This window comes from Mustela putorius, unplaced genomic scaffold (assembly GCF_011764305.1).
Source record: "Mustela putorius furo isolate JIRA1106 unplaced genomic scaffold, ASM1176430v1.1 tig00000095_pilon_pilon_pilon, whole genome shotgun sequence".
NCBI classification, from domain to species: domain Eukaryota; kingdom Metazoa; phylum Chordata; class Mammalia; order Carnivora; family Mustelidae; genus Mustela; species Mustela putorius.
In genome coordinates, this window is record NW_025421280.1 from 36,645,475 (window position 1) to 36,658,316 (window position 12,842).

Below are 12,842 nucleotides of genomic sequence, written 5' to 3' on the forward strand. Positions count from 1 at the left end.
TCTCTCCAAGACCCCAGAACCCAACTCTGCTTCTCCTGCTTGCCCTGTCCCAGCCTGGAAGCTGGGAGTGCTTGTATCCAGGAAGACCCTGAGACTAAGACCTGTGTGGGACCTCTACATGGGTCCTTCCCTGTGGTTTCGGGTGAATGACTAAGGGTGTCATAGGGTTGTGTGATGATGCTGGTTGGCTGCAAAGTCAAAAGCACCAGGAGACCTTTCTGGTGCCCAAACCTGGGCTCATAAAGTCAGGCTTGTGAACAAGCACACACACACATACAAACACCCCAAACACACAGACACACACAGAGATACACACAGAGACACACACATGCACATGCAAACATACATGTACACATATGCACAGACACACACATGGGCATACATGCAAACATACAGAGACACAAGCACACACAGAGACACACATATGAGCATTCGTGCTCATACACACACTCACAAACACATACATTGATACACAGACAGGCACACACAGAGATACACACAGAGACACACACATGCACATGCAAACATACATGTGTGCATGTGCACACACATGGACATACATGCAGGCACACAGAGACACATGCACACACGGAGAGACACATATGTGCACTCATGCACATACACACAAACATACAGAGATACACAGGCACACACAGAGATACACAGGGACACACACATGCACACATAAACATACATATATGCATATGCACACATACATGGACATGCATGCACACAGAGAGACACACATACGCACACTCGTGCACATACACACATTCCACACAAACACATACAGAGATACACACACACACACACACACAGTGATACACACACAGAAACATGAATGCACACACAAACGTATGCACAGACACACACATGGACATACATGCAGGCAAACAGAGACACGTGCACACACAGAGACACACATACGTGCACTTGTGCACATACACACACAACACATACAGAGATACACAGGCACACACAGACACACGCATGCACACGCATGCACACACAAACATACATATACGCATATGCACATGCACACACATGGACATACATGCGCACACACAGAGACACATACGCACACTTGTGCACATACACACACTACACAAACGCATACAGAGATACACAGACAGGCACACACACAGACACACAGAGATACACACACAGACATACACACATATGCACGGAAACGCACAAGCTCCCCCACACACACTCCTTTCTCTGCTCTCTCCTGCTCTCTTCCCCCAGCCAGGACCCGGGTCCGCAGAGGGGGTTGGCGCACTACTGCTACCGTCCACCAGAGGGCAAGCTTGGCTTAAACTTGGGGCCATCTGCCGCGGCCATGTCCCGGGTTTGGTCTTCGCCTTCCAGAAAGGTTTCAGTCTCATTCAGGGGCTGCCTGTCTGCTGGTTGGAAGCCGGCCTCCACCAGCTTCCCCACGTGCGGATGTCTTCATCCGAGCTGATGAGTTCCCAGCACGGGGCGTTCATGAGCGGGTGGATGTGAGGGTGTGTGTGTGACCGTCCACTTCCCGGACTCCCTGCTGTGCGGGGAGGTAGCCTTGTAGGCGTCCTGGGTGTGTCCCTGTGCCTGGCGGAGTCGCCGGTATGGGTCTCCGCGCCTGTGCGGACCAGCTTCGTTTGCGCACATGGGTGCCCACAGGCGGGGGGTGGCCTGTGGAAAGACGGCGTTGGTGTTTCTGTATCTGTGTGTTTCTGTTCACTTCTCCGTCTGTTCTGGATGACTTTGCAGGAGGAGTGTTTGGGTCCCGGGTCTGTTGGTCTTTGGCAACACGGGGAGTGTTCCTATGTCTGTGTGTCTCCAGCGCTGCCTGCCTGCACTTGGGCAAATACCTCGTGTGCCATGTCCATCTGCGTCCACGTGCCAGGTTCTGCGGGGGCGTCTTGGGCCATTTGTGTGTATTTGGGGTCCGTGCTTCTTCGTGACCATCTGTGTGCCCGTCTGTCCTGTTGTGGGGCATTTCTTTGTGACCGCCGTCGCATACACATGATGTATGTGTTATGGGTTGAATCGCGTCCCCCCAAAATACACATGTTGAAAGTCTCCAGTGCCTCGGAATGCGATCTTATTTGGAAATAGGGTCTTGGTGGACAAAATGAATTAAACTGAGGTCACACTGGAAGTAGGGTGGGCCCTTCATCCAGGACGAAAGTCCTGACAAGAAAGAGACGTGCGTACAGACACGCACACAGGGAGGACAGCATGTGAATGCTGGACTGGGGCACGGGCTGAGGAACCACCGGAAGCTCGGGGAGGCACCGGGAACAGATCCTTCTCTGGCTTCTCCAGACTGAGCACAGCCCCTCGCTGTTGGGCTTCTGCTCCAGAATGGAGACAGTAAATGTCTGTTGTTGAAGCCACCAATCTGTGGTCCTTTGTTACCGCAGTATAAGCAAGCTAATACAGGGTGTGTGTGTGTGTGTGTGTGTGTGTGTGTGTGTGTATGTGTGCGCGCGCGCACGTACGCGTACATACACACACGCATGTGTGCATGCATTTCCAGGCAGCCAACACAATGGATGGCCAGCATCAGAGAACAAGTTAGGGCTCTGGGGGGCTGCTACATGCTCCTTGGACTCTGTGCCAGTGGAGGAGGTGAAAGCTGTGCCCTTGAACCCAACTCCCCAGCCAACAGCAGGCCTCTCCAGAGCTCATCTGGGGCCTTCATCATCTCCACCCCACCAGCAAGAAGTGGCCCCCTCCATCAGGTGTCTTCAGGATGCCAGTCACAGCCTCTCCCTTCCGGCCCCTCTGAGGGACACATAAGAAGGCAGGTCTTGCGCTGGGCCTGACCTGGGCTCAGTCTGACAGTTACTCCAGCCCCCCTCTCTCCCACCCTTTCTAAGAAAACGAAACCCCTTGCAGTCCCCAGAACCCACAAAATACACCCTCACTTCCACCTCCTCCTAAAAAAAAAAAAGTCCCTGCTTGTTTCTTAAATACTCTAGCTCATTGATCAGGTAGGTACCACCTGATGTTTCCTCCTCCAAGAAGCCCTCCCTGGTCATCTCAACCCAACCCTGGTTAGGTATGTCTCTTTCCCCATAGCCCCTTGCTTCCCTTAACCTGAAGCTCATCGCTGCAGGTCATGATCACCTAGTTGATTGGTTCACACAGCACGAGGCCGGTGGACGAGTTTGCAGGCTGCCGCACACCGGGCAGCTTACACAACACTTACTATCTCACGGAGGCCAGAGGTCCAAGACCAAATGTCGGTTGGGTTGGTTCTTCCTGAGGCTGCTCTCCTTGGTTCACAGATGATCGGTGAGTGTCCCCATACTTGTAAGGACACCAGTCACATCAGGTTAGGGCCCCCCCAACCTTATTTTAATTTAATCACCACTAGAAAGACTTGATCTCCAAATGCAGTCACATTCTGTGGTCCCGATTAGGACTTCAACCCATGAATTTGGAAGGGAGGCAGGTCAGCCCGTAACAGCTGATATTATCAAGTGCTTATCGCAAACACGAGTGAATGAATCAGCGCTGAACGATACCATGTTCTCTCCCGTGGACTCTGGCTTTGTTCCAAGTAGTCACAGCTCTCTCTGTTTGAGAATTAAACATTCCTGCCCTGTTGATGTTACTCTTAGCCATTCATCCTGCTTTAGCCATCGAAACGCAAGAGGAAGTGGTGTGCTATTCTCTGGAAGAAACTTGGAGAGTCACAGAGCTGTCCTGTCGTCTCTCCTTTGGTTCTGCCATGAGCCTGGCATGTCTCAAACAGTGCGACTCCTACAGTGTCTTCTCCTTCCAGAAACTTCTTCGGCACAGCTGAAGCTTATCCAGGAAGGAGTTTGTATGACCCTGAGATTGGAGAGAAGCAAGTGGCAGCAGCGACACTTAGCCTAAGGCGACTGATGACAGCTTGCACCCTAAAGATGCCCAAGTCTGGGGTGAGAGCCCAAGACATGGCTGGGGTCAAAGTTCAGCCGGGGACTGGAGGATGGTGATGCTCAGGACCTTCAAGAACAAGTCCATGACCTCCATCTCAGCAGCACCATTGAATTAGACAGCCGGGTAGCCTCCTTAGGCCTTCGGTAAATTCATGGCATGACTCAGGGGGGAGTTCTGGGGGAGGGCAGAGGACCCCTTGTAATCTCTGACCTCTGTGACTCCAACACACCCCATCCAGCTTCAAAGATGGGAAATATGGGAGTCCAGGTTGTGCGCCTGGCCTGGTGTGTGCAGGTGCTGTCTGGGCCCTGGCGTCCTTGGGTTGAGGGCAGAACCACGAGGTTCCCGCCAGCCGCTAGAGTGATGGTTAAGAGGGTGACTTTGCACTTAATTCCCAGACAACTCAGCACCCTCGGGTGGGGAATTTCTCATCTTTCTCTAGTTCAGAGAGGTGATGTCACTTTCCCAGAACATTACATCTAATCTTACGGGAGCAAAGCTGAGCTTAGGATCTTCCCGGAGCTGTGGCCATGATGCTCTTCTGCCCATGATGCTGGTTGTGAGATGGTGTTGGACAGTGTTACCATGGCACATGCTTGACATGGGGCTGCCTCAGCTATTAGTGTTTGTGTGGGGGGCGGGTAATATTGAGAAATACTAACTCTTTTCCCCCAAAGTAACATATAGCCCATGGCCCTTCCCTAGACCTGGCTATCAACTTTCTGCCTCCAATGGGTTATTTCTACAACCTGCAGGAGAGTTACAGGAAGGAACAGCTTTTTGGCTTTTGAACTTCAAACACCTTTCAGAGATTTTGCATATTGGCTTTTGAGCTGCAAAAATCTAAGCCCCAAAGAATTCCCAATAAAAATATGCCCATACTGGGTGCCAGGGGCTGAAGCGAGGAGGAGATGAGGAGCTGTTGCTTCATGGGGACAGGGTGTCTGTTTTGCAAGATGAAAAATTCTGGAGACTTGTTGCACAACCAATATACGTCACACTACTTACTGGTCCATTCACGTGAAACTGGTGAGGATGGTGCGTCTTATGCTGTGTATATTGGGCCACATTTTTAAAAAAATTAAATCTATTAAGTAAAAAAAAAAAAAATCTAGTCATGTATGTAGAAGAGAATGGATCAGACTGAAGCAAATTTTCCTACAATGAGATAGGTCATGGCTCTCCAAAGGTGGAGGCAAAGAGAGGAGTCCAGAGAAACATCCTGTGTCCTTTCCTCACACTCCAGTTTAGATAACTTCAGGGTGATATGAGAAAAAGGTTTCCTGGAGCCCTAGGGACCCTAGGATATAGCAAATTCTGCAAAGGCTCCCCACACCCTGCATAGGGCAATATCCATTGGGTAGAGATGGCTGCAAAGGGGTATGCATGCAGTTCCTCTGTACTTAGAGATAATGCAGCAGAACTTGTCAGCACCCCCAGGCACCCACTGACAATATGCAACAGGTCCACGGTTTCAGAAATGCCTGTGGTTCTCCAGCCACCAGATACAAGCAATTCTCGAGTAATGACTGATGGAAGTTGGTGAACACGTACTGCAGCTCCCTTGGACTTCAACTGCAAGGAATGTTCTAGGTGGATTTCCAGGGGTTCCCAAGAATGAGCCCCTGTTGCCTGCAGTTGTCACCTGCTCATCAGTGCTCCCTTTACTGGCTCCTTCCTTTCCCCTTCTCCCCTCTCCCTCCCCTTCTGGCTACTTCTTGGAATCACCTTCCAGATTAATTTTGCACATTCAAATCCTTGTCTCAGGCTCTGCTTCTGAAGAAACCCAACCTAAGACAGTGACCATATAATTTATCACCCACCAGTACACTTTGGAGAATGAGAAGGATCATGATTAGTAACTACACCAGGGTTGAACAGCCAGGACTGTTGCAGGTAAACCAAAAGGTAGAGTTGTTCCACTCAGCATTTCAGGACAAACAGCCAGATGTCTTGCATGTGCCAAGAAGGATGTGGGAGACACAGAGGAACCAGAGGTGAAGTAGAAACCATGACGTCTCTGCAGGTGGCAGTGTGATAATGTGATAAGGTGGTACCACCAAGTACCAGCTATCCCCCCAATACCCCAATGCCAAGCCCTTGAGATTTAAACCTGATCTTGGGGGAAACTAAAGTGAAGTCTCTACCTCTTAGTAGAATTGGAGGGTAGCTAAGTTCTAGCAAAGAAAAAATATAGGAAAGCTACAGTTTTGTGATCTGGAATCTGTGAGTGTAAAATTCTTTCCTGTCTTGTGGGGGTCCCATTTCCTTCTTGGGGTCTTATCTTAAATGGCAAAGCAAGATGATAAAGCTGGAAGGTGAGGATTTGGAAGGGGGCTTTCATCCGTGCCCCCATGTCCTTTCCCACCCTTTCCCATCCAGGTCTTCCTGGATGACAGCAGTCATTCCTTTCATCATTTTATTAAAAGCTGTTGCCTTGAGCTCCACCTTCTTGAGGGGCCCCAAGAGAAAACCAGTGTGTTATAAATTAACCATGGCATGGCATCATCCCAGGAGCAGCCCTGCCAGCTGGACACGGGCCCTCCACAGTCCATCCTGGATTCTCGGGCCGCTGGGACCTGTCACAGCCCCCCTGGCCCTGCTGCCTGCTCATCCTGGGCTCAGAGCCTGGACTTTCTCATCTCTCCGCCAGTGTGCCAAAGTTCAGCAGTATTCAGAGTAATCCTCCTCCACGTAGTTGGAGGGGAACCAGCCAACCTGGAAAGAGAAGAGGAAGTGGTCAGGGCAGCCTCTGTACATTCCCCACTGTTCCTCAACAGAAAGGTTCTCTCATACCTCAGGGCCTTTGCACCTGCCATCTTTGCACCTGCCACAACTTCTACCCCAGAAAGGACATCTCCCAGAGGTACACATGGCTGATACACCCGCCCATACCTTCCAGAATTCTCTATCACATGTCACCTTATTAGTGAGACCCTCCTGACCACCCTGTTTAAAATTGCACCCACCCCAACACTTCTTATCCCTGCTTTATTTTTCTCTGTAGCACTTGTCAGTATCTTATTGATTATATGTTACTTATTTATGGGCTTGTTGTCTATCCCCCAACCCCCATTACAACATGAGCTCCTCAAGGGCAAGGATTGATGTCTGTTTTATCCATTAGATACCCAAGAGTCTAGAAAAGTTCCTCGCACATGCGAGATGCTTAATAAATACTTCTTAAGAGGATGGATGGATGGATGGATGGACGGACGGATGGATGGACGAGTTCATTGTAGCTGAGAATTCAGCTGTTGAGAAACAGTTGAGAAACCCAACTGTCTTCCACAGCACACTGAACTTACCCTCACAAGTCTTAACAAAACTCTTCACCTAAGCAATTATCTGGACTGTTTTTTCACATATGTTTCTCCCAGTAGAATGTAAGCTCCTAACCAGTGTCCTTACCTTCATTCAGCAAATATTTTTGAGAAACCATTACAAGTGAGGCAGTATTCTAGAGACTAGGAACTCATTCATTGATAAAATAAAGACTCTCTGTCTTCATGAGATAAAAATAAGAACCAGGTAGAAAATTTTTTGAGGAACCATGTGGTCCCTCCTAACAGTCTAAATGCAGGCAGGCAAAAAAGCACAAAAGGCAAAGTGGTCATTTCCAGTTATATGTCTCTTCATGCATTCAATATTTATTGAGCACCTATTAATGTGCCAACCACTGTTGACACTGCTGTGAACAGGACAGACAAAAATCCCTCCCTTTGCGTCCCCCCAACATGCTAATCACTCTCTCACCCCAGGGCCTTTGCACATGCTGGTGTCTCTGCCTAGAATACTTTCTTCCACCCTCTCTATGACCTTCTTGCCTGGTTAACTACCCACCCCTCAGTGATCACCTTAGGTTCTCAGAAGTCCTCCTGTCCTGCTCCTACCCTTCCCCATGATTCCCCATCTCAACCCCGACCACTTAGTATTGTACCTGTTTTGTTACATGTTTATCATCTTCATTAGATTCTGAGTTTCACGAGGACAGTGACTGTACCACACTCATTTTTTAATCCTCTGCACCCAGGAAATGCCCAGCACATAGTAGGTGCTCAGTAAATAAATACAAGTTATGGAAATGAATGAAATCTCTATCTCCTTTCCTCTCCTCTGAGCAGGGAAGACCTATGGGGCCACTCCCCACCTGCTCTATTCCGTAATTCCAGACTATAGGACAAATAGACAGGTCATTCCATGCCCTTTCCTCAGGCTGCCAAGCTTTGCTCCAACTTACCCGGCCATAGACCTCCCCTCGCCACCAGCCTTGTTGTCCCTTCTTGTTAAGGATCTTGATGATGTCACCCTCCTTGAGGGATAGCTCTGATCGGTCCCGAGCACAGAAGTCATAGCGTGCTTTGGCTGTCCCAAAATACTTGGTGCTCCCTGCTGTGTAGGGGAGAGCAGAGGTGGGTAAAAGGCCTGGAGCAGACATCTGCCCACCACCTGGGGACAGCTGGAGGAAGGCAATGCTCTCAGGAGAGTAACACCAGGACAAAGGGTCCCTCAATACTTCATGAAGAGTATTGGGTGCCCTGTGATCTGAGGGAACACAACTGTACTTCCGCATCATCCTTCTAGCCCAACCAGTATCCAGGTTTAGAAAATAATGCCATTTGTGAATTTTTATAAATGGTTTCTATATATTTATAGTGAAAGGAATAAAGGGAAGATATGAAGAAATTCATTCAAGGTGATTAATGTTAATTATCCTGAAGAGGACCAAAGGTCAAAAAAGAAAGGGAATAAAAGAAAGATATATAAGGGGGAAAGACACAGATAACTTTTCATAGTAAAATATTAAGCAACATTGTAGAATGGAAAAATAATTTATAGTATTTCTCCAAGTATGCTAAGGTCCATAAATACACCAGAGCATATAAGTAATGTGTGGACAGACACAAACATTTACCCCATTGGGTGATGAGGATTCTCTGATGAGGGCTGGAGTCCTAATGTTATGCTGGTGTTGCTTTTTCAAAAATTTAATGTTTTAATAATAATTAATTTTTAAATCTCTGTTTAAAAATTTTTTTGGATATATGAGAATCCAGAAACTATACCACCCATGTGACTTTTCTGAAAAACATACTTCAGGATGCACCCTAGCAAAATGACATTTGAATCAGGAAAAGGAATTTTAAAAATTAAAGGAAAATATGGAAAACAAGAAATATAGATGGAGTCTGAATAATCCTTGATACTATATTTGGGAAGTTAAATGCAGTTGTTAAGAAATAATTCTTAAAACATGTCATATTTATTTTAATTCATAGAAAACTGTATCCAATATCCCAGATAATGTCCATGAAACTATGGGGGAGAGATGCAATGGAGAAGAGAAGAGTGCACTAAAGGTCTTGCCTTTTTGTGAGATAATGTTACAGATACTAATTAATCCTTGATACTGATATAAAAATACAGGCTTAAAAGGTGCAGGTGAGGACCCTTCTGGTACCTAGTGTCCTCATCTTCCCCAATACAAAAGTAACCTCTGTCCCACCTCCCACCCAAGCAAATGAACATGGAAACCACTCAAGAGCAAAGGGACAGACTAGTATGAGAAGAAGCTCCCACTGTTTACCAGACATGACCTCTGTATGCCCACTGGAATGTCCATGGCATCCCCAAACTTGCCCTCTACAGTAAGAAGGAGCTGGGGCACAGGCCCCCAGCCTGAGACCTCTACCTGGTGGTCTGCTGATGGCTCTCTTCTCAGGCTCCTTGAAGGGGAACTGCAGGGTGGTATCCAGTGACTTGAAGCAGTCCTTTAGGGAATTCTGCTGATAAAACTCCACCAGCTCCTGGAAGGACAGAGGGACCGATGCTTTCTCTTCTGGCACCCCTGGTAAGTGACTCCTTAACTACTCCCCATGACAGGAAGTTTATTCCCTTCCTGGGCAATCAGGACCATTCTCAGGGGAGGAGATCACTTAATAAACAAATCACTTCATAATAAACTTACCAAATAATCAACTTGCTTGATAACCAGCTCACCAAAATCAGCCCCTACTGTAGGTGCCAAGAGACTTATTTTTACAATTAATTATTCTAATATTAAGAAATTCTGTTTCCTGAGTACCTGCTATGTGCTGGTCAGTGTACAATCACACATCATCAAAATCTCCTAATAATCATGAAAGACGAATACATTCATGATTCTCCCATTTTATACACGGAGAAACCAAGTCCCAGAGAAGACAAATTACTTGGCCAGGGTTTCACATCTGGAAATGGACAGATCCGGAATTCAGTGCCCTGGGAGGGGGGGGCAGTAGAGCCTCGCAGCTAAGACAAAACAAAATGTCTCATGGTTTAGAGTTTTGACTCCAAAAAATGCCAGTATCATGAAAGACAAAAAGAGAAAGCAAGAGAGAGAGAGAGAGAGAGAGAGAGATTTTAAAAGACTGGCAAAGTACTACAAATGAAAAGAAACTAAGAAGATAAAAACTAAATGCAATGTGTGATTCTTGATTATATTCTGAATGACAAAAGAGCTATAAAAGGGACACTTGGGACAATCAAGAGTTTGGAAAATACTGTATAATACATAAGAATTTTGCCTCAATGCTCAACTTCCTGAGTGTAATAATGATACTGTAGTGAGGTACAAGAATGTCTTGGTTCTCCAGATATTCATGCTAGAGTATTTTTGGGTGAAGGGTGTAGATGCTTGCAACTTATTCTTATATAGGGCTAAATAAATGTGCAGGGGGTAGGGATTGACAGGGCACAAAAGAGGCAGAATAATAACTATTAGTTAAGTGAAGGATTCACAGATGTTCATTTCACTGTTCTAATAACTTTTTGGAAATTTTTCAGACAAAAAAATGAGGGGAAGATTTTTCAGAATCAAGTTTGGAGGACAAAAAAGATTGTGCAATAAATGGGGTCCCGAGACGGAGCTTCAGGGAGGGCTAGATTCTCCTCCTAGATTCTAGGACACCGAGGTTGGGGTAGATTGGCCCTTACCGTAAGCCCCCGGAAAGCCTTCTTCTCTGTAATCCTGTACAGTCCTTCCGCTGTCATGATTTTAATATGCTTGACCTCAACATTATACCTGGAAGCAGTGAGAGAGAGGAACAGGGGGTCACAGGACTCTGAGGCTGGGGACTCAAGCTCATCCCATGCCCAGGTTCAGCGCCCCCCAGGCTACACAGCCCCAACCATGGAAGAAACAATCTTGACAACTTCAAGGAGGGAACAACCACTGAAACCCAAAGACTGAAGAAAATGCCTCCTGCTTCCCCAGCAGGATTCCTTCCCTGGGAGGAGTCTTCACTTCTTCCCCTGTCTATATGAATCTCCTTCCCTGACTCACAGGGTTGTTGAGAAGTCACAGAGATCTTGCAAAGAAAGCCATGGTCTAGAATAGAGAGGATGAGATCTGTGCTTCCCCCAAGTCGGAGGACCTAGAATCTGCAGGATGGGAACAGAGACTCATTTCCACCAACATGCCGGGCCACAGACTAGTGAAGACATGGAAGCGATATTTACTTCTGTCAACAGAAAACTAGATAACCATCCCCCCCCCCAAAAAAAAAATCTGACCACAGAAAACTAGAAATGATGAGGGGGAAAAAAGCACTGAGCTCTCAAAAAAGTAAGGGGAAATCGCCAGAGGCCAAAAATGAGGTTGAAATTAAAACTGAGCTTGCTCAGTGAACTGCTACCCTATGGGGTTTGCTGATCTTGCTAACTAAGTAGCTTATGTTTTGATGATCCCATAGAAACATGGGATGAGGTACTGGGTCCAGGGGGATGGAGGTTAGCACTGAGACCCACCCACACCCCATAAGCCTGGACCAGTGAATACTACATCTTCTAGAAAAACCACCCGATGCCTGGGGGACCATAAGAAAGCTTGTCTGTCTCAGACCCCAAATGGAAATGTCGCCCTTGAAATTCAGAACCTCACACCGGCCCTCATGTAGGTTTGGGGTTTGAACTTAAACTACCTGCACAGTCCGGGAAACTAAGGAATTAGCCTAAAATGTTTAACCTGGAAAAAAAAATAACCTGTTGGTGATCAACAGAAACAAATTCAAAATCTCTGGAGACCCAAGCAGTACAAGATTCCCACTGGGAAATTCCCACTGGACATCACAAGACAAAATTACAAAACCAACCAGGGAACGAGTCACCATGAGTGAGACGCTGCACACCACAGACAGACATGGGCAAAGGGGTCGGCTAGCACTGGTCCACCTGGCAATTCTGCCTCTTGCTCGAATGTGCTAAACGCCTTTTGGAGCCTGTCTGGGAGGCACAGCTCTTTCTCGTGGGCTGTCAGTCAAGGAAAAGGAGTAAGATGGATGCGATCACCCAGGACACTGTGGGGCTCAGTAACAGATGGTTGTCAAAACTGTACATTTCCTTCCTGCCAGGCTCCTGCAGCACCCGGGTCATAGGGGGTCAGGGAAGGAGGAGTTAGTTACTTAATGCTGATGGCGAATTCTGCTGTGTCCTTCACCCTCTGCCGCACCAAGAACGTCCCATCCGACCGGTTGGTGAGAATACTTTCTGCCCCTGCGCGCTCCATGGGACCGGCGTACCTGTGGACATATATACCAAGGAGAGAGGTCCACACTGCCCCCATGCCTGTGATTTTTTAAGTTGGTGACAGTCCCAGAGCAGGCTGCTCCAAAATGGGCCAATTTAGCATGAAGACCGTTTTGAGTTAAAAAGCAATAAAAACCCCGGATGCCTAGGTGGCCCCGTCAGTGAAGGGTCTGCCTTTGGCTCAGGTCATGATTCCGGGGTCCTGGGATTGAGTCCCATATTGGGCTCCTTGCTCAGCGGGAAGCCTGCTTCTCCCTCTGCCTGCTGCTCCCCCCTGCTGGTGCTCTCTCTCTCTCTCTCTCTCTCTTTCTCTCTTCGTATCTCTGACAAAAATATATAATCTAAAAAAATTAAAAAGC

General features: G+C 47.5%; 1 protein-coding gene across 2 annotated transcripts in view; it reads right to left on the minus strand.

Moving 5' to 3' along the window:
- Positions 1-6,323: 6,323 nt before the first annotated feature.
- VAV1 (vav guanine nucleotide exchange factor 1) overlaps positions 6,324-12,842 on the minus strand; it is a 48,407-nt gene continuing 41,888 nt past the window's right edge. The window contains exons 23-27 of one of the 2 annotated variants that reach the window (XM_013045332.2): positions 12,360-12,476; positions 10,894-10,981; positions 9,611-9,725; positions 8,159-8,307; positions 6,324-6,636 (exon numbers count right to left, since the gene is read on the minus strand). In XM_013045332.2, the coding sequence (XP_012900786.1) occupies positions 6,583-6,636; positions 8,159-8,307; positions 9,611-9,725; positions 10,894-10,981; positions 12,360-12,476 (523 nt within the window). In that variant the 3' untranslated portion in view covers positions 6,324-6,582. Of the gene's footprint in view, positions 6,637-8,158; positions 8,311-9,610; positions 9,726-10,893; positions 10,982-12,359; positions 12,477-12,842 lie in introns of both variants that reach the window. The other variant, XM_004771616.3, reaches the window with a different exon arrangement.